A 26,409-nucleotide genomic window follows, 5' to 3' on the forward strand; every position below is an offset into this window, starting at 1 on the left:
AAGGAAGCTGTGACCACCTTTAAACTTCAGTAACTGTGATGTCTTGTACAATGGATTGTCTGATATATGTTCCAGGTTTCTTCTTTCTCATCCCATATTCATTTGTACTACCTTTATTTAAAGTTTGAAGTATATTGGACCTTTGATTTCTAGGAAAGTGCCTTTCTCATAACTCCTGTAAAACGCTGGCTGTAGTTATGAAATGGTATAGATGCTTACCTTTCTCATCCCACTACTTAAGGTCTGGCTTTATTCTTTTTTTTTTTAATTTTTATTTATTTATGATAGTCACAGAGAGAGAGAGAGGCAGAGACATAGGCAGAGGGAGAAGCAGGCTCCATGCACCGGGAGCCCGACGTGGGATTCGATCCCGGGTCTCCAGGATCGCGCCCTGGGCCAAAGGCAGGCGCCAAACCACTGCGCCACCCAGGGATCCCGGTCTGGCTTTATTCTGTAGGATCATTGTTCTTCACTTTGTGGAGGCATGTAGTATTTTAAACCATTTGGGTGAGAAGAGTTACTTACTACATGAATGCTGATCTGTATAGCAGAAACCCCATTATATAGCTAATATGCACTCCATAATAATTCGAGGGTAATACCATTAGACATATCCCTGGAACCTGCAGCACACTAACCCATTGGATAGGTGATGCAGATAACAACTTGTGAATTCTTCATATAATATAATCACGACTTCTTCTTCTTCTTCTTCTTCTTCTTCTTCTTCTTCTTCTTCTTTTCTTCTTCTTCTTTTATTTTTTAAATAATCGGGGCTTCTTAAAGAAAAATACCAGGAGACAGAGTCTACAGAATTATATATGAGTCCTGGAGTGTAGGTTATTCCTATTTAGATGTCTTTTTACATCTGTCGATCTATTACAGAGTGGAAGCACTAGCATTTTAAAGTCATTACCACATCTTCAGTTTAAAACTCCAAAAGTGCATGAAGCATATATGTTGTTTTCTTAAAAAATAAAATAATGTGGAAATAAAATATTTAAAATTAACTTTGTTTTTAAAAAGCATTATATTTATGTTGAAATTTCAGTGAAGTTAGAAGAAATATGAGGAAAAGATTGCATCTTTTTCCTTTTCCTTTTTATTTTTCCAGCCCTATTTCTGTATTGGGTAATGGCCTTTATTACAAAAACCATAAAATTGGTCAAGTACTGGCAGTCCGGTTGGGGAGTATCAGACTTGCGTTTCTGCATTACTGGCATGATGGTCATCTTGAATGGACTCCTCATGGCTGTGGAGATCAATGTAATTCGGGTCAGAGTAGGTATCTAATCATTTTTATTTAATTAATGGAATTCAAAACCCCAATAATTCAAGATTATAGTCATCCAGAAATCAGTATTCAAGAGGATGAGCAAATATATATCATCTATGTGTATAAAAGTTGAACTAATCACTAAGTTTCAGGCCATTAGTGTTCCAGAAATCTTGATATAACCCTAGAATCTATTTATTCATCTGTAAATATTGACTGATTGTTATGTGCCAAATATTATGCTCAGTTCATATTATAGATGTAATTGTTTTTATCAGGAAATTCCATCATCCATGATTTGTACCAAGCACACCTATATTAGGCAAACTACTGTATTCCTAGAAATTTCAAAATGAAAAGAAGATAATACCTTTGCTCCTTTCACTTATGAAGAAACTTCTAGAGATAACTAGCTATATCCAGAGTCACATGGTCAAGACTCGTGCCTGGTCTGTGATTATAAACCTGTTGTGTTTTGCATCACATAATGCTGTTATGTTGTATGACATATTTGTGAATGATTTTTCAGTATTAATTTTCTAATAGAGCACTTTGTTTGCTCTTAATGGCAAGTTACAAGCTGCAAGGAATAGTGGAGAACAGTTAGTGAACATTAGCCAAACCACAAATTATCAGGGAGTGACTCAATAATAGAGTCAACACATTTAAAAAATCTAAATAGTGTAAAAATCTTTATTTAGTTGATCCTATCACAGGATACCATGAAAGACTGGTTCCTAGTAATAACTGTCTTTTAAAGACATAATCTGTTTTTTAGAATTGTCCCTACGTGGATTAAACATGAAATTCTGGCATTTACTAATTAACATTCAGACACAACTGAAGGGAAATATTTCAAAAAAATTTTTGAATATAATAAATTAAAAATTTAAAATAAATGTAAAATAAACATTCTGTCCTCCTGAAATGAAAATGTAGAAAAAGTTAAAATTTTATTTTAATATGTGGAAAAAGAATTGGGTTAATTATTATTCTGTGGAATTTTTCTTGCCACAGAGATATGTATTCTTCATGAATCCTCAGAAAGTAAAGCCTCCTGAAGACCTCCAGGATCTGGGTGTGAGATTTCTCCAGCCATTTGTGAATTTATTGTCAAAAGCAACATACTGGTGGATGAACACACTTATCATATCTGCTCATAAAAAGCCTATTGATTTGAAAGCAATTGGAAAATTACCAATAGCAATGAGGGCAGTAACAAATTATGTTTGCCTGAAAGATGCATATGAAGAGCAAAAGGTAATTTAGTATCAGTTTTTCATGTCCATAATTGTAGAAAATGGGTCGATTAAATATAAAGACAGTAAGCTTAAGTATCTTTGGTTAAGGAAGAGCAGATTTTCTTCGTATGACTTTCCCAGTAATTTTGAGTCATATGAATTGTTCCACTGTACATGTATCAGAAGAGCCAATGAAATAAAGTTATATTGTGTTAATTGCCCAATTCATACATGAGGAGGGATAGGAGGAACACTAATTTTTTTCTGGAACCTACTAGAAAGTAAAAATTAAACTCAATGATCAAGTATATCTAATCCTTGTTACCATATAATGTTAACAGCTCATGAAATTGTTTTTTTCAAGTATCTTTTCAATCATTTTGTTATATAAAAGTAAAATAGATATCATTAATAACCACATTTAAGAAACTAAAATCCTTAAATTAGTTATTGATGAAAATTTGGAGTCCATATTCCAAACTTGAGAAACTGAATTAAATAAAGCTATGTATCATATATCATATATCATCCTATATGTCTGCCAAAATTGATTTCTTCTGGTATTTTGAGCATTTATAATTGATCTTAAAACTCTTAAATATGAGAGTCTTTGGATATTTTGAATTTGTCTTGTTATCATTCTGTATAGTCCTAAGTGCTATCCACAGTGGTAGATATAATTTATATGGCAGTCATCTACATATATTGTAATTGAAATTATTAGTATTAACAACTTTGGAAAAGGGTAGGGTATGGTGAATCAGAGTTTTTGTCTGTTCTAAATCAAGACAACAATGCATTTATGGTAAATGATGAAAATGAGCTCTGTTTTGTGTCAAAATAATGTGTGTTATGAAATTAATATTGCAGGAAATGTTACTGCAAATGAACCTGAGTCATCTCTTTGGTTTCACCTCTGGGAAAAGTATTGCATAATATTTTTAAAACATCTTTGCTAAAGTAAAGATTAACAGTATAGACTAAACATTGTTCAAGTGCTCTGAGTACTCTTTATAACACAATTCAGCTTGAACTTAGTGCATTAATATCTTGTATTAATATACTTTTTAAAATAATCAAATTATTCATCTAATAGGGAATCAAATATGAAACACAAATTCTATTCCATTGAGTTGGCTTCTTTGCCACAATGAAAAACTTTATCCACCTCTCTAGACTTAATTATGATTATTTGTTCAGGTCTTAAAATCCTTTCAAACACAACTACAGATGTGTGAAAGCATGAGTTGGCTTAAGCGCATATGCCATTCTTCATTTTTGCATTTCTTTATCAAATAACTAGAAAACATAAGTCTAAAAAAAAAAGAAAACATAAGTCTAACACAACTTTAAAATGTGCTGATTACTACTATTGAGATGGGAAATACTTGGAAGAGAAACAATTTGAAGTTGGGGTTATCTGTTTTGTTTAGCTCGTAGTAAATATCTTATGATCTAGTAACTCCAGAAATCTTGACTAGTCTTTCACATACGACTGTAACCTTGAATTTTGTACTTTACTATCTTTTCCATCCAATGGTATTTGGTAATATTAATGACGTATACACATTTTCCAAACTAAAAATAATTAAAATTAATTTTAATTTGATCTTAAGAATTTTGGGTTATCCTTTGGCAGCTAAAAATAATGCAAAGTGCTTGAAAATCTGGCCTATTTACTCCTCATTCTATTCTATTAAAAGACATTCAGTAGCTACTCTTTGCATGGAATGCAAGGATATAGTTTATGCATACTGTACTTAACACTTAGAAACTTAAAATATCATCAGAAATATCAGAATAATTGCCATAGTTGCTGAGATTAATTGCTGTGCTAGTAGTTTTATTTTGGTTCATTTGTTTTTCTTCTTTCAGAAAAAAGTAGCAGATCATCCAAACCGGACTCCATCTATCTGGCTAGCAATGTATAGAGCTTTTGGGCGACCAATTCTACTTAGTAGCACATTCCGATATCTTGCAGACTTACTGGGTTTTGCTGGACCTCTCTGTATTTCTGGAATAGTTCAGCGTGTGAATGAAACTCAGAATGGGACAAATAACACAACAGGAGTAAGTTTGTGGTTGTTTTTGAAAGGAAATACATTATTGGCAGATTTCATGTAATTGTTACTTTCTATTACTATTAATGTGGTTCTTTGAAGAGTTCAAACAGGCTTATTTACAGAGAATTGAATGTATTTAAAGCAAAGAAAACAATAATTTTCCTTGTAGAGAAAATCATGTGTTTAGGTATTCATTGAATGGATCTGTTCAACAAAATTATTTCTCAGATTCAGAGCCTATAAATATTTAATAATTACTATGCGCCAGAAGCCAGGTTCAGAAATTTCACATTGATTTTCTTTGATCTTTTTAGCAACCCTTCGAAGAATCTTCATGCATAAGTACATGAGGGTTGGCTGAGTCACGTTTTTTTTTAGAAGCCTGTGACCAGTTACATTAGCAATGTGACTTGTAACATGTACATTTTTCTTTTCTTGTATGATAAAAGCCATCACTTTGTTTCATATATATATATATATATTCCTTCTCAGAATATATATATATTCTGATTCTGAGGCTCAGGTTACACAGACCTCTGCCACAGAGAGGCACAGCTAGAAAGAGATAACCAAGTTCCAGATACAGGTCTTTTAATTGCTCTTGCTGCACTGGCTGAGTGTACCTTTTCAGATCCCAGCCATCCCTCTCTGTAACCACTGCTTTCAGGCAGAAGTCATGCCATTTCAGTTCCATTTCATCTAGCTACAGCTAGCTGTCATTTCCTTTTTAAAGAACTTCAAGCTCTTTTCTAGAATATGTCTAATGGAGATTAAATAGATGACATTTAAGCTAAAGTTTGGGCTTGTTTAGAATGTAATGCTTTCGTCTATATGCTAACCCATGATCCCTTCTTGTCAAGGAGGTATCTTAGAATAAAGTGCATGCCTTTGAAAGTGTGTATATATATATATACATATATATATATGTATATATATATATAATCTATTTGCTGTTATTAAGAAAGTCTCAAGTCTTATCATGAACCTCCTAGTTTCTAAGAGCTGATTTCCTTAGGTTCACAGATAGAAACTCTAATCTAGAAGCATCAGTTTTCCTTTCTATTCTCTCAATCTGATTTCCTATCCTTTTTTCCTCCACCTATTACAATTTCATGCATTCTCAAGGCCTACATTAAATGCCACCTCCTCAGTGAAGCTTTTCTGATTGCTCTGGCTGGAATTTGACTCTCCTTTGTACTCTCCAACATGTTGTTTATTTCACCTTGGCACTAGCTATAAATGTTCCTTATAATGAAGCATGTTATTTATGGCCATGCTTATCTTTCTAGGTGGTAAGCTCTTTCAACAGAAGAACTGTGAACTGTTCATATCTGTGTTCACAATGTATAGCTCAGTCACTTGCACATATTGGTGCTCAATTATTATTGAAGTGAACCAGATATTTTCACCATTGAATGCATTTTTGTGATGTTTTGTCCCTACTAGCCTGATTACATTCCATTAATTCCACATAGAATTTTTCTGTCATCCCTCTCCCTTTCACATATTAACCACACGCTTTTCTGAGAAGGAGCAGAACTTACACATTTCTGTGTATCCCCATGAAAGAAGAGGAAGGGACCTGAAATAGAATTTAATGGATCTAAACCTTAAAAATGAAGATTGTCCAGATTGACACAATATACTTATTTAAGTGTTACTTTTCCCTCACTTCTAACCAAGATACCACATACTATTGGTACAAACAAAAAGCAATCAGTTTTGTATTTCCCTATGATGACTTCACTCATATTCCTGCTGAAATGATTTCATAAGTTATGTTTTGTTACTGGAAGTGTCAACGTGGGTGAAATTAATAGCCACATTACATATTTTATAATTTATTTTGTTAATATAAATTAAGATACATGAGAATTAGAGTAAGTCAACTATGTAGAATTATTTTAAATTTGTAAAGCTATAGAAATTGTATTTTTGTTTCATTGGTCTTGCTGACCATCAATGTTGTGGTTTCTACTTCTAAATTACAGTCTAAATTAACTTTAATCTTCAGTTACTGCTTCTCAATTTATCTTTGCAGAAAATATACTCAAATTTTTAAAAATTAAAATGTACCTTTTTTCCCTAATCAGGCATTTCCAGCAATCTAAATGATCAGTTTGGGATTTTATGCATTAAACTAGTTTGAATTTGTATCTGTGGACATAATGAAGAAAAGCCAAAATTGCCTTGCTATGGCTCATTCCACTGCTGTATTATAAAGACATTGAGTTTTTATATTTAAAAATCATATGTCATTTAATAAATGTGAACTGTACACCTGGCATATGAAAAGACCAGGTATAATTTATGTCTTTTTCTTTTGGGACAAGATTTCAGAAACCCTTTCATCAAAGGAATTTCTTGAAAATGCTTATGTACTAGCAGTTCTTCTTTTCCTGGCCCTTATCCTGCAAAGGACATTTTTACAGGCTTCCTACTATGTAACCATAGAGACTGGCATTAACCTCCGTGGAGCTCTGCTGGTATGTAAAAGCTTTGAATGATCTTTGTTTTTTGAAAATACAATATGCCATCCAATGAGAGGAGGATAGTGGAGTCAATTTTGTTTTTCATTCTGTTTTTACTTTCGTACTTCAACACTTCTAGAAGCTACTTAATAAAATAAACAGAGCTAATTAGTAAACCCACTGAATTTTTAAAAGCTTTTGTAGTAATTAGAAAACTTTTGGGGCACCTAGGTGGCTCAGTCGGTTAAGCTTCTGACTCTGCATCTCAGCTCAAGTCTTGATATAAGGGTTGTGTGTTCAAACCTTGGGTTGAGCTCCACACTGGGTGTGTAGCCTACTTAAAAAAAAAAGAAAGAAAACTTTTGAGAATTTACATTATTTATCTTTGTTTCAGTTTGTTCTAGAGGTTATGTTTAAAACTGAATATTCATTTTGATTGTATCACCAGAAAATTAAATTTGTATATAGTTGAGGACTGAAAGTAACTATGCTAAAATGAAGATAGTGGTTGACTTAAGGAGATAGTATTCTGGTTTTTTTTCCTTTGTTCTCCAGAAAAATTTAAAGTGTCATCTTTTCAATAAAAGTGAATAGAGTGTTGATTAAGTTTAGAGCTTCAAGTACTTTTTTGTTTGTTTGTTTTGCAGGCCATGATATACAATAAAATCCTTAGGCTGTCTACATCTAATTTATCCATGGGAGAGATGACCCTGGGACAGATTAATAACTTGGTTGCCATTGAAACCAATCAGCTTATGTGGTTCTTGTTCCTGTGTCCCAATCTATGGGCAATGCCTGTTCAGGTAAATCAATATATAAAATATTCTCATTTGCAGAGGAAACAAAACAAAAGGAGTATGAGATATTTAGCTCAATAAAGGGTAAACTTTTTGAATATGCTAGCTTATTATACCCTTTTTAAAGAAGAGAAAGCTGAAACTCAGAAATACTCTGATATAGGTTAAGAAAGGGGTTTGGAATTCTACCTCTTAGGTTCAAGTATTTGCTCTACCGGTTTGTGTTGTGCCCCAGATTGCGAATCTGAGAAAACCACCAAGGAGCCGACACCGATGCAAACACTCGAGGGTTTATTTACAAGCTCGAGCTTGAGTCCAAGTATACCCGACACAGTGGAGCAGGGACTTGGACCCTGAAGGGGGTTACAGCTGGGTTTTTATGGGCTGTTTTAGGGAATTTTCAGAAGGGGTGGAGGAATTTCTTAAGCTCTGTTTTCATTCCAATATGGGACTTTCTGTCTCTGTCAAGGGCATTCTGAGCTCTGTTTTCATTCTGATATGGGACTCTCTGTCAAGGGTGTTCTGCAGTTTTTCCTGTAAAGTTCAGCTCTTATTCACAGGGGCCTGAGATGGCTATACTTGTGCTAACGCTAAACTTGAGGTGGAATGGCCTTAATTTTCTCGGCCTCCACATTTCCCCCTCTCAGAGGAACCTAAGGAAGGACCCAATCATGGGTCCATGCTGGTCTCAGTAACAAGGTCCACTGGTTGGTATTGCTGTCTGAGTACCATGACCTGAACTGCATTGACTCTGTCTTTGACAGAAGCAACTAATTTAGCAGGGTACATGAGAACGACGCAGTCTTAGCTTTAGGGGATTGTCCATGTCTGGTTGGCCTTTCCATTCTGGAACAAAGTCCTTGAGAATGGCGTGTGGGTCAGCTGGCTGGACATGGGTGTAGTGGACCCAGGGAGTAATCCCATTGACCTTGAGAGCGTGGGAGTGGTCAGGATCACAATGTAGGGTCCCTTCCAGCGAGGTTGAAGTGTCTGGTATTGGTATCTCCGGACCCACCCAGTCACCTGGTCGATATCGATGGGGGTCAGGGGTGGCCCGGTTTTGTAGAGGGCTTTCAGCTTAGGCCATACCTGTTCATGGGCTCTTTGTAACATTTGGAGGGAGAAAAGAAATTGGTTATCATCAAACTCAGCAAGCACCTCAGGTTTTAAATTGGGGATAATAGGTGGAGGAAGACTGAACATGATTTTGTAGGGGATAAGTCCCATCTTATATGGGGAGTTCCGCACCCTATATAGGGCAAAGGGGAGGAAAGTCACCCAGTCAGTCTCCAGGGCTAATTTAGTTAAGGTCTCTTTTAATGTTCCGTTTATCTTCTCTACCTGTCCTGAGCTTTGGGGCCTATAAGCACAATGTAATTTCCAATCTGCCCCAAATACTAGTGCCACTCCCTGTTTTATCTTAGAGATGAATCCTGGTCTGTTGTCTGATCCAATTCTAACAGGAAAACCATACCTTGGTAAGATGTCTTCCAGCAGTTTCTTGGTCATGATCTGTGCTGTTTCATGTTTGGTGGGAAATGCCTCTGTTCATCCTGAAAAAGTATCTATAAACACTAGTAAATACCGGTATCTGAATTTTCCAGGTTTTCCCTCAGTGAAGTCCACTTCCCAGTAGGCTCCTGGGCAGTCCCCCCAGAACCAGGTGCCTGGGTTAGATCCATGGGTGGTGGCATTAGTTAACTAGTTAACAAGTCCCTGCTTCGCTGTGTTGGGTATACTTGGACCCAAGCTCGAGCTTGTAAATAAACCCTCGTGTGTTTGCATTGGTGTCGGCTCCTTGGTGGTTTTCTCAGATTTGCAATCTTGGGCACAACAGTTTGCACATGTGTTTAAATCCTCAAAGCATCAGCTTCCTTAACTTTAAAATGGGAGTGATAATAGTATCTGCCTTGTAGAATTGTTGGAATTGGCAGGACTAAATAAGTTAATATGTGTAGCACGTTCAGTGTAGTGCCTGGCATTTCACGGGCATTCAGTAGTTGTTAGTTTTTATCATTATTGACCAAATTCAGGCAAGTCACAGAGCCAAGGCTTGCCCCCTTTCATTTTGACAGACTCTCTTATGGCATTTCTGAAGTAGAGCAATTTTTGTATTCCATCCCATAATTTCAATAGCTGACGTATTCTAAAATGTCACACTTTATTAGGTGATAGGAACACTAACAAGCTGGAGGGCAGTTTCGCTATTTTTTATGGAAAATAGTATTTTAGAAAAGATGTGGGTTTTCCCCCCTAATTGGGTAAAATCACAAAAGAAGTATTTTCAGCCCTTTTCTCTATGTGATGCTGAATATTTTTAGTTATCTCAAGTTTTGCATCCTGTAGAGTTTAAACTGTAGATCTTACTAAATCCACTTGATCACCTATGTCCCTCTGTACCAAGTGGTATTGAAATGCATACAATAGTAAATAAGATATAGTAGTTTGAAAATTTATTTGTCTTTTTAGTTTTAAATGGAAATCCAAGTCAAATAAAAGTGTATATCATGCACAGTGCATGACACAAAGTAAAACTTAAAATATGCTTGGTTTCTTTTTATCAATATGTACTTATATACAGGTCAAGGCTGCCTACATGATATAATTTAAAATGCACCAAAAATCCCAGGCTGCTTCTGGTTGACTGTATCATGAGTGTCGTTAAAGAAGCTTTCATTTTAATTGGAATCCCTAAAAAGCCCAATTGGTCAGGCAGTAAATATGTGCACTTGCCTCTAAAAGGCCACTGTTAGTTGTTATCATTGGCATACACACAAGGGTTAAATGCTTTTACTGCATGGGTGTAGTTAATTAGTTGTCATTTTTAGCCATGATAAACTGAGCTACTGGAGGAAAAAAGTGGGGAAAGAAGATTGCAGGTCAAATCTTTTAAGTTTTTAAAGGAAGAAGAAGAAAGTGACAAACCAGAGATGGTTGGTTTACATGATTCAGCTCTAGATTTTGGGAAATAAATTTAAAAAAGAAAGTGAGGTATGAAATACCACCAACTTTAGCTTCTTCACAATTTTAATGAAGCTTAGCCTCTTGTCATCAAGTGACTTCTGGGGACATTGAGGACGTGAGGAGCTCGGATTATGCCTTTAACCTACAACAACCATCCAGTGCTCACTTACATTATGATGCTGCCTCCTGCTTTCTATCCTTCCTGCCTGGAAAAGCTAGTACAATTCCATGACAATATGGAATGTCAGTTACAGCGGGTGATAACATTGTCAAGAAAAATTTCCTGTCTTTTTAAAAATGTGAAGACTATGTTAGAAGGTCAGAAGCATCAGGGGACCAGTCTGAAGCATCATGCAGTAAATTGGTTTGACACCAGTTGTACAGATCATCAGACTAAAAATAAATTCCTACTACTTAGCATTCCTCAAATAAAACATAGTAAAATCCAACAGTTCTTAGTTGAGTTGACTTCCAAATAAATATACTTATTAATTAATAATTAAGAACTACTACATTTTCACCATATTTCCTTTCATGCAGTGGTCCCCACACTCCTATTCATTTTCCCTTTTCCATATGTTTTCCTTTATAGATCATAATGGGAGTGATTCTGCTCTATAATTTACTTGGATCGAGCGCATTGGTTGGCGCAGCTGTCATTGTGCTCCTCGCGCCAATTCAGTACTTCATCGCTACAAAGTTGGCAGAGGCTCAGAAAAGCACTCTTGTAAGTTAACATCCTTCGGAAACTTGATTAGGAAAATCTAGTAAGCTTTTTTATTTTTAAAATAATAGGAAATTAATACATGCCACTCAGAATCATTTGGAAATTATCATATTTCCTTTCAACTCTTAGGTAGCAAATGTGTATTTTCTGTGTTGCAAAAACACTTTTTAAAAGTGGACTTGAAATGAATGACTTGATGATCTTAGACTCAAAACACCAGAGTCACAAATCCTAATGTTTTTAAGTGCCATGAGGGATGAGATGTTGGATCTTCTTGTAGATCACTTGTCTAGAGAATACACCTAAGTGTGTTTTGAGCCCATTGGATGCTAATTATTGACATAGGATAAATGTATCAAAGAACAAATAAAGCATTGGGTTTGCTGCTTCTGAAGTTAAATTTCCCTAAAATTGAATCAAACCATGTGATGATCTATGAAATTACACAGAAATATTTCAGTGGCAGCTGCTCTGGCTATGTTTATGGTCCACTTGGCAAACAAGAAAAAGCCCAATTATTGATCCTTTCTGGCTTCAGTGTGCCATGAAATCATTTTATTGGACCCAAGAATTAGCTTCTTTTAAGGAAATATTGACAAATAATAAAATTGTTGGCAGCATGTTTAGAAATACAGTTTGATTAAATATGAGCAAGGCTGTCTGTAAATCAGGCGTGACATGTAGGGATGCTGCCCCTGACAGAATTGTTTTCCAAGTTGGTTTCTTCTGTGAAAAGCAAGTTGCATGTGCAGGTGGTTTTTATCACTTGTTTTTCTGCTGCTCCCGGTGAGGTTACTCATTATTTCTGTCTGAGCCATCTCCCTATCTTTACTTCAGGACGTGAATAGAGAGGTGAGGAAGAGGGCCACAGAGTGCAGACATGACAATCCTCAGACATCTGTCTCTCATTTAGCTCGTCATACAGTATTCATTGACTCATGTAACAATCATCTGATAGGCACTCAAGACCCTGTAGAGACCAAAAGATGAACAAAAACTGAGCCATTTGCTACTTTTGCTTCCTCCTACCTGTCTTTTGGCCAGTTGTGCTGCTCCTTTTGATAGTTCATGGGTCATAATGTACCTTACTGATAATTCTTATACGTGGTAGTAGTGGAAGTTGCAACAGTTGAGTAAAATCTCTTTTCAGTTGATCCAAATTCTTAGCAATTAGTACATCTAATTTAGGTCTTAGACCAGAGCTTATGAAGAAGTATGTAGAAATCTCTTGAAGTTAAAGGTAATAGCCTTGGTTTCAATAAGTATATTATGAAGATGCAATGTGAACACATACAGTGGGAACATACACAACCCTAACTTTTTTTTTACATTCATTGTTTTCTAAGTGTGAGTGATAGTGCTGAGGAGAGAATAAAATGAGTTAGATGTTAGAAGGAGCCACTGGAAGTTTCTGTATCATTTCCCTAAATGTCTGTATATACAGTCTGTAGACATTATTCAAGGAAATCATGTGAAACTTTAAGAAACTGCTTTTATTTAACCCAAAGTGACAGAAACGTAAGAATTTTTAGGTGGAAAGAGATCTGAGGCCATTTCATTCAACTCTTCATTTTAGAGTTGGAAGGAGAAAACACAGAAAGTTTGCCTCCTTCCTTCCACGGGATCTCACAGCCACAACCAGTGGCAGAGCCAGGCAGAAATCAAGATCTGTTTCATTCCTGTGTGATATACGTATATGTGTATATATGTATATACATTTATATATATAGTCCAGCCTCTTTGATTCACTTGTATGTGGCGTGCACTTTAAAAAAATTCTTTGTTTTATAGGATTATTCTACTGAGAGACTGAAGAAAACAAATGAAATATTGAAAGGCATCAAACTTCTAAAGTTGTATGCCTGGGAGCACATCTTTTGCAAAAGTGTAGAAGAAACAAGAATGAAAGAACTATCCAGTCTCAAAACCTTTGCACTTTATACATCACTCTCCAGTAAGTTGCCATTGCTCTAAGGACCACCAAAAACCATGTGATGTGGCCTATTCAGTTTAGGTTGTGCCCCCTGAGACATTCTACTTATCCTAGGAAGCCCATTTGCTTTCTACATAGGTGAGGTGTTATCCAATAGCCATTAGCCACATGAGCCTATATTTAAATTTAAAGTGCAGGGTTGGCATAGGCTTAGAGTCAGGTAAATCCGAATTTGTTTCCTTATAAAATGAGTGCTTTTGAAGAAAAAAAAAAGATGTGTACTTTTGTCATGTTACTTTGCATCTGAAATCCTTGGTTTCTTCATCTGTAAAATGGGGATGGAGATGAGCATAGTACCTGTAATTGAGACTGTCACATCAGTTACCATTGGGATGAATAGTGGGTTTTCAGTAAAAATTTGTTAAGTTGATTTAGCTATATTACTATTGAGTTCTTATCCTCAAAGATCTTCCAAAATAATCTGTAGTTGTCTTACCTATCTATCTGGGAGTTTATAATATTACATTTTCTTGAAGATTATACTTAAAATGCTAATTTTGAAAATTGAGAAGAAATGTCAATAATTCCAAGTGAAAGAAGTTTCAAGAACTTTTAAATACGGAGCACTTTTATCTTCAGCTATAATTTTTATAAAGTAATTGTTTTAAAAACTGTTTTTTCCCCTCAGAGTGACACTGAGTACTCTCAAGAATAATTAAGTTTATGTTAGTACAATTCTTACAAACTTAGCCAAACTACTCCCACTAACATTTGATTTGGTTTGTGTGTCAGTTTTACTTATCTTTATTGTTCCCAAGACTTTGAACAAACTAAAATTTTGGAGGTTTATATATTGTTTCCTCTCGAATTCTAAACTACTTTAGTTCTTAGAGATTATAAATACTTCTTTTGTAAAATAGATTTGGAGAAAGTATTTCGTTTGTATAGCTCATTTATTCTAGTCCTAAGGTCTGATGCATTAGAAATGAAATGGGAGGAAGATTTTTCTTCCATCTCGGCACCACTGCTAATATGGTATCCAAATGCTAGAAGATGGAAAGATTGGTATCCATTTGTTTATATAGTAGTACAGTAAGCTGGTGACCCTGACAGAGGAATGCATATTTCTCTGTGCAGTGGGCTAAAATACTCATAAGAAGGATGGGTGCAGCCAGAAATAATGACAATAAAAATATATTGAGATACTCAGCCAATTATTGCCATAAGTGGCTTTACACATACCATCTCATTTAACCCTCCCAACATCCAATGATTTAGATTCTACTATTAATTCCATTTTAGATATTAAAAGACTGAGGTGGAGAGAGCTTAAGGAACTTGAATTTCCCTTAAATCATTCCTAATAAATCACAGAAATGGATTGTGAATCCAGTTTGTCTGTCTCCAGACGTGAGATTTAGTTGGTTTTTGAAAGTTGGATATAAAATGAGAGAAAACAGAGGAGGCCATAATGGGGGAGAAAAACAAATCATGAAGGTAAAAATACAGAGTACATGTATTTATGATAGGCAGCAAGAATTCTTGAGTCAATTGTGTAAAACTCCAGTTGGACCACTTGTAAGATTTATGATCTGATTAAGTACAGTGTTCTTGGTGATTCAGAGCATGAACTATGGGAGTTGCATAGATCTGGCTATAAATCCCAGCTCTGCCTCTTCTTGGCACTGTGGCCTTGACCAAGTCATTTATATCCTCCAAACCTCCATATCTTAGTCTGTAACATGAGGTGATAATAATGTCTACCATGTAGGACTATAGGGAAGATTAAAATAATAAATGATACAAATGCTGATAAAGTTGTTGATTCTATTCTATCCACTATGTCAAATGCTTCAGAACCCATTATCTCATATAAAGCACCTGGCAAATGGTCTAGTGCTCACTAACCTCTGTCAGTTTCCTCATCTAAAATTGGTGTAATAATAATAAATCATTACCACAGGTGTATTGTGAGAATCAAATGAGGCAATGAATGTGACACTGTTTAGTAACTGTTAAAAGTATTCTATAAATAGAAGTGCTTGGATGGCTCAGTCAGTTAAGCATCTGACCCTTGATCTCAGCTCAGGTCTTGATCTCAGGATCCTGAGTTCAAGTCCTGCACTGGGCTCCACACTGGGCTCCACACTGGGCATGGAGCCTACCTAAAAACAAACAAACAAACAAATAAATAAATAAATCATATATATATACATATATATTATAAACATATATGCATCTTATAAATGGTATTTGTAGAGCACCACAAGAAGATAAAAATAATGAAAGAAAAAAATCAACATTTATAACAATAACAGAGTGGTTACTGTTGAGGCTTAGAGGGCAAGCTGACCTGAAATGAAGTCCTGCCTCAGTAACTTGTCAGCTCTCCAGCCTTGGTCAGTATTTGCGGGGAGTCTCCATTTTCTCATCAGGAAGCTGGGAAGTATTAAGAGTATCTTGGGGAATTAAATAAGATAATGTGTGCAAAGTGTTTAGAAAAGTACCTGAAACATAAAAGTGCTCAATAAGTGATAATCTGAAAATATTGTAAAACAAAGTTAAACAGGACACTTACTAGTAGAATTGAAGATCCATCTTTACATTTATGAATCAGTGTTCTTGCCAGTTGAGATAATATCTGGGTGGGGGCAGGGGGAAGAGAAATTCTGTAATTTCCTAGCTTCCATTGCCAAATCGTCATGTACTATTTATGGATTTAATCCACTGGTAAGAGGCAAAAAGACAGTATCATATTTTTTTTGTCTTCACTTTGATGGAATTTTATATGGAGAAGTGAAAAGAACATACAGCTTTGAGACCAGAAAGTTCTGGGTTTAAATCCAAGCTCTATCACCTCTTAGTTTGGAATCTTGCATGCTACTCACCCTTCATAAGCTGCTTCCTCATTATTGTGTAGAATAGTTGTGGTCATTAAATATGAGAATGTATGGAAAGTATTCTTATTATATCTCAATTATTGTGGTGTGTTAGTGCAGAGCAAGGTGGTGGTGAGCAGTCCGAGAGGCCTGACTACATTGGTTTGAATCCCAGCTGTGTGAACGGAAGCTTCTTGTTCGCACCTTTATAATGGGATTAGGAAGAGTACCCGCTATAATACTTGGTGCAGATTGCTATATAAATGGTTTTCAGCCAAATAGCAGTTGCTCTTGTTCCTCTTCATCAAGGGGAGATTACCTATTCAAAGACGTTGATTATAAAATTAAGTATAAATAATAATGAGGGGAAAAGAAAGAAATACACTTAAAGAATGGAGTAACAATAGCCACAGAAAAGAGGTGGCAGCAGAAACATAGCTCCTCATCTGTGCTGTTAGGAAGCTCAGGGCAGTGTTCGGATTCCCAGTATTGTATAAGAATTCGGATTTGATAACCAAGCCATACCTGGACCTGCAAAGGCACAATCTGATTCTGCATATAATGGTCAGGGTAATTCATGAGAATAGATCATGAGGACTGATGATGATTTTTGGATGGATTCTCTCCTGCATGTCAAGTAAACAAGGTTCCAGCTTCCACTCTGTTAACAATTCACTTAGTCGTTTACTCCTCAGTCCCTAGAATTCTATGGTTTATGAAAAATTTAACTACAAATCATGAACTTCGCTTTTTAATTTTACTGTGACCTCTAAATGCTAGTGTTTTCCTTGCTTCTCCTTCTGCCCCTCACCCTGCTTGTGTTCTCTCTTTCTCTCTCTCTCTCTCAAATAAATAAATAAAATCTTTAAAAAAATCTGTTTAAAAAAAAGAAAAAATATTTTCTGATTCAGACTAATATGGGGGAACTCATAAGACTGTGAACAAGGAAATACCAACTGGGCAATGTATGTGGACTCCAGACAAAATGTTATTTAATGCACTTGTTCCTCTCTATCTTCAAGGGAAGATAGAGATTATTATTAAAGTAATAATCGATGATTAACTAAAGTTACTTAAAATGTTTCACAGTTCAATGAACCTAATGTATTTGATTTCTTTCCACAGTCTTCATGAACGCAGCAATTCCCATAGCAGCTGTTCTCGCTGTAAGAAACTTTCTCTTGCTTTTAGAAATGGAACTAAGTCAGTGTTTAGAAATAATTTATGATCAAGAACGTGTGGTTGGTAATATATATTACTTTACCTCTGCCAGTTTTCTCTTGCAATCCCCATTGTAATCATTCTAATCCAGGGTTTCTCAAAGGTGACACCATAGACTTTTTGGCCTAGATAATTCTGTGTTGGGAGGGGCCATTCCTCTGCACGAGGATGTGTAGCAGCATCCCTGGCTTCTTCCTATTGGATGCTGTTAGCGCTCCCCAGACATTGCCAAGTGTGCCCTGGGGTGCAAAAATTAATAGTAGTTGGGGACTAACTGTTGTAATCTTCATGACCTGTTTCCCAGACATTCTTGTATCAGGATAGTGGTAAATCAACAACCAGAAAATTACATTATAATTCAGGCTAAAATGACAAACTAGGACTACATTTAGAAACATAAATAACTCTACATTGAACACTAATGTTGGCAAATTTAGTAAAGATCCATAATAGGGACCCTAAAACAATGGAATACCTTCTTTTTCTCTTAGAAAATTTAGTATTATTTGAAAAGGACCCACCTGGTTGTTAAGAATTCTAGGTTCACTTCTCTGTTACCCTCCCCTACTCAGCAATTTGACAGAAATCGATTTCCTAATCTAAATAGAATCTGTTCTGCTCTTCTCACAAGTTTACTGCGGGGATGCCATGTAAACCATTAAGTACTCTACCAATGACAAGTATTTTGTTAGGGATGTAATTTGGATGAAGTAATTGTTCTCAGAGTCAGGATTGGTGTAGCAGAATATGATAGGTTTATAAAATTGAATGTAAGCATTTGTGAAAGTTTCTCCAGCTTTCTCTAAAGAACTTCTCTCTTTGCACAGACATTCGTGACCCATGCCTATGCTAGTGGGAACAATCTAAAACCTGCAGAGGCCTTTGCTTCCCTGTCTCTCTTTCATATCCTGGTCACGCCGCTGTTCCTGCTTTCTACAGTGGTCAGATTTGCAGTCAAAGCCATCATAAGGTATGCCCTGGAATGTCTGAAATTCTTTGCTTGATTATAGAAATGAATATATGCTCGTGGTAGTCAATTTGAAAAAGTATAAAAAAGAACATTAAAATCACTGCCCAGAGATAACCATGTTAAAATTTGAATATGCTACTTTTCAGGCTTTTACAATTGTTTTTAATTAATTAATTAATTAATTAATCAATTAATTTTAAAAGACAACACTTGTTTGTCACCACTGGGAGCACCTGGCCTCCCTACAATTGTTTTTAAATGAAAATAATTATTCCGAAATAAAAAATTTGAGTTTATATAGCTTTTTTTGAAAACGATTTTATTTATTTATTCATGACACACACACACACACACACACACACACACACACAGAGGGGCAGAGACACAGGCAGAGGGAGAAGCAGGCTCCATGCAGGGACTAACTTGGGACTCGATCCCGGGTCTCCAGGATCAGGCCCTGGGCTGAAGGCAATGCTAAACTGCTGAGCAACCCGGGCTGCCTAAGTTTATGTAGCTTTTGACTCCTTATTTCACATATTGTTTATTTTTCCCCTCATTAAGATCATGATATTTATTCGATATGCTATAGTCCATTATTTCAAAGTACTGTTCTCTAACTTATTTGCTGATTACCTCCTTATTGGGCTTTAGAGTGTTTCTGCTTTCTACCTAACATAAGTAACATCGAAATCAACATCTTTTTATATATTTAAACTTTTCTCTGATTATTTTCTTTACACAGATTTCTAGAAGTAGGGATGGGATACTTCTAACAGTATCTGTATTTTTAAAAATTTTATTAATTTTTTTATTTTAAACTCCAGTATAGTTAACATACAGTGTTATGTTAGTTTCAGGTGTACAATATAGTGACTCAGCGCTTCCATGTATTACTCAGTGCTCATCAAGATAATTGTACTCTTAACCCCCTTCACTATTTCACCCATCCCCGCATCCACCTCCCTTCTGGTAACCATCAGTTAGTTTTCTATAGTTTTTTTTTTCATTTGTTTTTATTGAAGTTCGATTTACAACATATAGTATAACACCCAGTGCTCATCGCATCAAGTGCCCCCCTCAGTGCCCGTCACACAGTTATGCCATTCCCCACCCACCTCCCCTTCTGCAACCCTTTGTTTCCCAGAGTTAGGAGTCTTTTATGGTTTGTCTCCCTTTCTAATTTTTCCCACTCAGTTCCCCTCCTTTCCCTTATAATACCTTTCATTATGTCTTATATTCCTCATATGAGTGAAACCATAGGATGATTGTCTTTCTCCGATTCACTTTCTTCACTCAGCATAATACCCTCCAGTTCCATCTATGTGGAATGCAAATGGTGGGCATTCGTCCTTTCTGATGGCTGAGCAATATTCCATTGTGTGTGTGTGTGTGTGTGTGTGTGTGTGTATATAATATCTTCTTTATTCATCTGTCAAAGGACATTGTGGCTCCTTCCACAATTGGCTATTGTGGACTTTGCTGCTATGAACATTGTGGTGCAGGTGTCTCGGTCTTTCACTACATCTGTATCTTTGGGGTAAATACCCAGTAGTGCAATTGCTGGGTCGTAGGGTGGCTCTCTTTTTAACTTTTTTTAAAAAGATTTTATTTACTTATTCATGAGAGACACACAGAGAGAGAGAGAGGCACAGACACAGGCAGAGGGAGAAGCAGGCTCCATGCAGGGAGCCTGACATGGGACTCGATCCCGGGTCTCCAGGATCAGGCCCTGGGCCAAAGGCGGTGCTAAACCACTGAGCCACCCAGGATGCCCTATTTTTAACTTTTTGAGGAGCCTCCATACAGTTTTCCAGAGTGGCTGCACCGGTTTGCATTCCCATCAACAGTGCAAGAGGGTTCCCCTTTCACCACATCCTCTCCCATTTGTTGTTTCCTGTCTTATTAATTTCACACATTCTCACTGGTGTGAGGTGGTCTCTCATTGTGGTTTTGATTTGTATTTCCCTGATGGCAAGTGATGTGGAGCACTTTCTCATGTGCTTGTTGGCCATGTGTATGTCTTCTATGGTGAAATTTCTGTCCATTTTATCTGCCCATTTCATGATTGGATTGTTTGTTTCTTGGGTGTTGAGCTTAATAAGTTCTTTACAGATCTTGGAAACTAGATATCTGATATATCATTTGCAAATATCTTCTCCAATTCTGTAGGTTGTATTTTAGTTTTGTTGACTGTTTCTTTTGCTGTGCAGAAGCTTTTTATCCTGATGAAGTCCCAGTAATCCATTTTTGCTTTTGTTTCTCTTGCCCTCATGGATGTATCTTGCAAGAAGTTACTGTGGCCAAGTTCAAAAAGGGTGCTGCCTGTGTTCTCCTCTAGGATTTTGATAGATTCTTGTCTCACATTTAGATCTTTCATCCATTTTGAGTTTTATCTTTGTATCTGGTGTAAGGGAATGGTCTAGTTTCATTCTTCTGCATGTGGCTTTCCAATTTTCCCAACACTATTTATTGAAAAGACTCTCCTTTTTCCGGTGGATATTCTTTCCTGCTTTGTACAATATTAGTTAACCATAGAGTTGAGGGCCTATTTCTGGGTTTTCTATTCCGTTATTGATCTATGTGTCTGGTTTTGTGCCAGTATCATAAGGTCTTGATGATCATGGCTTTGTAATACAGCTTGAAATCTGGCATTGTGATGCCCCCGGCTCTGGTTTTCTTTTTCAGTATTCCCCTGGCTATTCGGGGTCTTTTCTGATTCCATACAAATCTTAAGATGATTTCATCCAACTCTGTGAAGAAAGTCCATGGTATTTTGATAAAGATTGCATTGAACGTGTAGATTGCCCTGGGTAACATAGCCATTTTCACAATATTAATTCTTCCGATCCGTGAGCATGGAACATTTTTCCATCTCTTTGTGTCTTCCTCAATTTCTATCAGAAGTGTTCTGTAGTTTTTAGGGTATAGATCCTTTACCTCTTTGGTTAGGTTTATTCCTGGGTATCTTATGGTTTTGGATGCAATTGTAAGTGGGATTTATTCCTTAATTTCTCTTTCTTCAGTCTCATTGTTAGTGTATAGAAATGCCACTGATATTGGGGCATTGATTTTGTATCCTCCACATTGCCGAATTGCTGTATGAGTTCTAGCAATCTTGGGGTGGAGTCTTTTGGGTTTTCTATATATAGTATCATCTTACCTGCGAAGAAGGAGAGTTTGACTTCTTTGCCAATTTGAATGCCTTTTATTTCTTTTTGTTGCCTGATTGCTGAGGCTAGGACTTCTAGTACTATGTTGAATAGCAGTGGTGAGAGTGGACATCCCTGTCATGTTCCTGATCTTAGGGGAAAGGCTCCCAGTGTTTCCCTATTGAGAATTATATTTGCTGTGGGTTTTTCATACATGGCTTTTAAGATGCTGAGGAATGTTCCTTCTATCCCTACACTTTGAAGAGTTTTGATCGGGAATGGATGCTATATTTTGTCAAATGTTGTCTCTGCATCTATTGAGAGGATCATATGGTTCCTGGTTTTTCTCTTGTTGATACGATCTATCCCGCTGATTGTTTTACGAGTGTTGAACCACACTTACTTCCCGGGGGCGGAGGGGTAAATCCCACTTGGTCATGGTGAATAATCTTAATGTACTGTTGGATCCTATTGGCTAGTACCTTGTTGAGAATTTTTGCATCTGTGTTCATCAGGGATATTGCTCTATAATTCTCTTTTTTGGTGGGGTCTTTTCCTGGTTTTGGAATCAAGGTAATGCTAGCCTCATAAAACTACTTTGAAAGAATTCCCTCCCTTTCTATCCATTGAAACAGCTTTAGTAGAATAGGTATTATTTCTTCTTTAAACATTTGATAGAATTCCCCTGAGAAGCCATCTGGTCCTGGACTTTTGTGTCTTGGGAGGTTTTTGATGACTGCTTCAATTTCCTGCCTTGTTATTGGCCTGTTCTGGCTTTCTGTTTCTTCCTGTTCTAGCTTTGGTAATCTTGGTTTTCCAGAAATGCATCCATTTCTTCTAGATTGCCTAATTTGTTGGCATATAGCTGTTCATAATACGTTTTTAAAATCGTTTGTGTTTCCTTGGTATTGGTTGTGATCGCTCCTCTTTCATTTGTGATTTTATTGGAGTCTTTTCCCTTTTCTTTTTAATAAGGCTGGCTAGGGATTTATCTATCTTATTAATTCTTTCAAAGAACCAACTACTGATTTTGTTGATCTGTTCTACAGTTCTTCTAGTCTCTATTTCATTGACTTGTACTCAAATCTTTATTATCTCTCTTCTTCTTGGTGTAGGTTTTACTTGCCATTCTTTCTCCAGTTCCTTTAGGTGCGAGGTTAGCTTGTGTATTCGAGTTTTTTCCAGTTTTTTTGAGGGAGGCTTGTATTGTGATGTATTTCTCTCTTAGGACCATTTTTGCTGTATCCCAGAGATTTTGAATGGTTCTATCTTCATTTTCATTAGTTTCCATGAATTTTTTTTAATTCTTCTCTAATTTCCTGGTTGACTCATTCATCTGTTAGTTGGATGCTATTTAACCCTCATGTGTTTGAGTTTCTTCCAAATTTTTTCTTGTGATTGAGTTCTAGTTTCAAAGCATTGTGGTCTGAAAATAAGCAGGGGACAATCCCAATATTTTGGTATTGTCCTGATTTGTGACCCAGTATGTAGTCTATTCTGGAGAAAGTTCCGTATGCACCTGAGAAGAATGTGTATTGAGTTGTGTTCAGATGTAAAGTTCTGTATATATCTGTGAGATCCATCTGGTCCAGTGTATCATTTAAAGCTCCTGTTTCTTTGGAGATGTTGTGCTTAGAAAATCTGTCATTTGCTGAAAGTGCCGTGTTGAAGTTTCCTATTATTAGTGTATTATTATCTAAATATCTCTTTGGTTATTAATTGATTGATAAGCTTTGCAGCTCCCACATTAGGGGCATAAATATTCATGATTTTTAGGTCTTTTTGTTGGATAGACCCTTTAAGTATGATATAGTGTCCCTCTTTATCTCTTACTGCAGTCTTTGGTATAAACTTTAATTTATCTGATATGAGTATTGCTACCCCAGCTTTCTTTTAAGGACCATTTGAATGGTAAATGGTTCTCCATCCCTTCATTTTTAAGCTGGAGGTGTCCTTAGGTCTAAAATGAGTCTCTTGTCGACAGCATATAGATGGGTCTTGCTTTTTTATCCAGTCCGATGCCTTGCGTCTTTTGATGGATTCATTTAGCCCACTCATGTTCAGAGTAACAATAGAAAGAGATGAATATATTGTCATCATATTACCTACTCAGTCCCTGTTTTTGTGGATTGTTTCTTTGGGTTCCCTCTTTCTTTTACAAGGTCCCCCTTCATATTTTTTGCAGAGCTTGTTTGGTGGTCACATATTCTTTCAGTTTCTGCCTATCCTAGAAGCTCTTTATCTCTCCTATTCTGAATGAGAGCCTTGCTGGATAAAGTATTCTTGGCTGCCTGTTCTTCTCATTTAGGACCCTGTATATATCCTGCCAGCCCATTTCTGACCTGCCAGGTCTCTGCGGAGAGGTCTGCTGTTAATCTGATATTTCTCCCCATATAAGTTAAGAATCTCTTGTCTAGTGCTGCTTTAAGAATTTTCTCTTTATCTTTGAGATTTGCAAGTTTCACTTAAATGTCGAGGTATTGAATGGTTTTTTATTGATTTTTTGGGGTGTCCTCTCTATCTCTTGGATCTGAATGCCTGTTTCCTTACCCAGATTTGGGGAGTTCTCAGCTATGATTTGTTCAAATATATTTTGTGGTCCTCTGTCTCTCTCAGCCTCTTCTGGAATCCCAATTAGATGTATATTCTTCCTTTTCAAGCTGATTTATTTCCCTGAGCCTTTCCTCATGGACTGTTAATTGTTTTCCTCTTTTTCCCTCAGCTTCCTTCCTTACCATCAAGTTGTCTTCTCTGTCACTCACTCTCTCTTCCACCTCATTAACCTTAGCAGTTAGAACATCCAGTTTGGATTGCATCTCATTTAATATATTTTTAATTTTGGCCTGATTAGATCTCAATTCTGCAGTAACAAAGTCTCTAGAGTCCTTTATGCTTTTTTTTCCCAGAGCCACCAGTAGCTTTATAATTGTACCTCTGAATTCAATTTCAACATTGTATTGAAATCCAAATTCTGTAACTCTGTGGCAGAGAATACTGTTTCCAGTTCTTTCTTTTGTGGTGAATTTTTCCTTGTAGTCATTTTGTCCAGTGCAGAGTGGCTGTATAAGCGGGCTGAGTCAAAAATATCAACTACGACCTGAGTAAAATACACTGTAGATAATTCCAAAGAGGTCAGAGACCAGAAAATAAAAGAAAAAGAAGAACAGAACAAAATAAAACAAAAGGACCACTAAAGTGAAAAACAAAATTTAACACAAAATAAAAAGCCAAAAAATAAAAGCAAAGAAGAAGAAAAAAGAAAAATGAAAGAAAGTAAAGAGGAAAAAGAGAAAAAAAAGGGGGGGGGATGATGGTGGTGAGGAAGTGATAGTGGAGAGAAAATATAGTCTACCTGAGGGATCCTAGAGGGTGATCCTCTTGTTTCTGAGAGTATTTTGTTATTTTGTTCCTTATGTTATAAGATGCTCAATCCCAAATTTATATAAACCAGTAATACTTCTAGAAAGCCCCAACATTGACCACCAAAACATAAACAAGATAAAAAAAAGGGGGCAGAATGGGAAGGAAGAGAGAATATCATCTTCCAGAATGAACCAACATGGTGTTCCACTTGGTTCTGGGTGTATGTTAGTCATGTTTCAGAAGGTATAACTTCCACCATTGTAAAACAAAATGAGGCAGAAGAAAACAAAAACAAAAAACAAAATCCATATCTCGTATATTTACCAAAATTAAATGAAATATGCTGAAGGGAATCCAGAAGTGAAAAATATATCTAAGACATGTAATTGTAGAAATATGAGTCAAAAAGGAAAAAACTTAAAAATGAGGAGCTGGTAAAATATTGTAGTTAAGGTGGGAAAAAAGAAAAAGCATTGGAAGTTTTTAGTGTCTTATAAAAACAAGTCATAATGGGGGAGAAAAAAAGGAGCCTCTAGTTCTATACACTATTTTCCCTCAGTCCTGGAACTTTCCAGTACTGCTTGGTCAGTAAACTTGCTCTTCCCTTGTTCTTCCAGCTGGTCTTCTGGGGGAGAGGCCTGCTGTGCTGATTCTCAGGTGTGTGTACCTGGGAGAGATACCCCACCCCCTGCCAGGTGCTGGGCTCAGTGTGAGCTGTTTATCCTGTGAAGCCTTTGTTCTCTGGAGGCCCTGCCTCTCCCAGCACAAGATGAAACAAAGAGGAAAAACAACAATGGTGGCAGCCAGATTTCCAGCTTTGGAGTCAGCTCCCTGCAGTAACTAACTGCAGTCTCCCAGTCAGCCTAGATGCTCCTGGGGGCAGACATGGGTGCACTGATCTGCATAGCTTGTGGGGCGCCCAGCTATAGGTGTGTTCTTGCTTTCCTGTGTGCTCCCCTCTTCTGCCTGTCCCAGGGGGAACACAGGATCACCAGCTTTGTCCACTTGGGCACCCTGGAATCTGGGGCCCTGTGCTGCTGGACCCGTGCTCCCGGGAACTACCTCTCCCAAAAGGAGCTGGTCCGCCTAACCAACTGGCTTCTCCCAAATACCCCGGAGGGCTGTGGTGCTCCAGCTCTTTAGCACAGTTTGTGGTGAGCTTTCCCCCAGGCGCCCCTTCTCTTATAATGACTCCAGGAATCTTGAGGCTTCACTGCCTCTCTTATGATTCTGCCCAATTTCCCTGCTAAGCATTTTTCCATCAGGGAAAACTCCAGCACAGATTTTTAAAGTTCCTGCTTCTCCAAGGCTGGGCTTTCTTGCCCCAGAGGCTTTCTTGACTCTGCTTTAGCCTG

At 36.8% G+C, this 26,409-nt stretch overlaps 1 protein-coding gene across 12 annotated transcripts in view; it reads left to right on the forward strand.

The window, feature by feature from the left end:
* Positions 1-26,409, forward strand: part of ABCC9 (ATP binding cassette subfamily C member 9) — a 152,885-nt gene that overhangs the window by 22,252 nt on the left and 104,224 nt on the right. For all 12 annotated transcript variants that reach the window (XM_072798735.1, XM_072798728.1, XM_072798738.1 and 9 more), the window contains 9 exons: positions 1,115-1,281; positions 2,294-2,536; positions 4,393-4,587; positions 6,914-7,066; positions 7,699-7,854; positions 11,405-11,539; positions 13,331-13,493; positions 17,477-17,517; positions 18,400-18,542. In XM_072798735.1, coding sequence (XP_072654836.1) covers positions 1,115-1,281; positions 2,294-2,536; positions 4,393-4,587; positions 6,914-7,066; positions 7,699-7,854; positions 11,405-11,539; positions 13,331-13,493; positions 17,477-17,517; positions 18,400-18,542 — 1,396 coding nt within the window. The remainder of the gene's footprint in view (positions 1-1,114; positions 1,282-2,293; positions 2,537-4,392; positions 4,588-6,913; positions 7,067-7,698; positions 7,855-11,404; positions 11,540-13,330; positions 13,494-17,476; positions 17,518-18,399; positions 18,543-26,409) is intronic.

Source organism: Canis lupus, chromosome 25, assembly GCF_048164855.1.
Source record: "Canis lupus baileyi chromosome 25, mCanLup2.hap1, whole genome shotgun sequence".
Classification (NCBI taxonomy): Eukaryota; Metazoa; Chordata; class Mammalia; order Carnivora; family Canidae; genus Canis; species Canis lupus.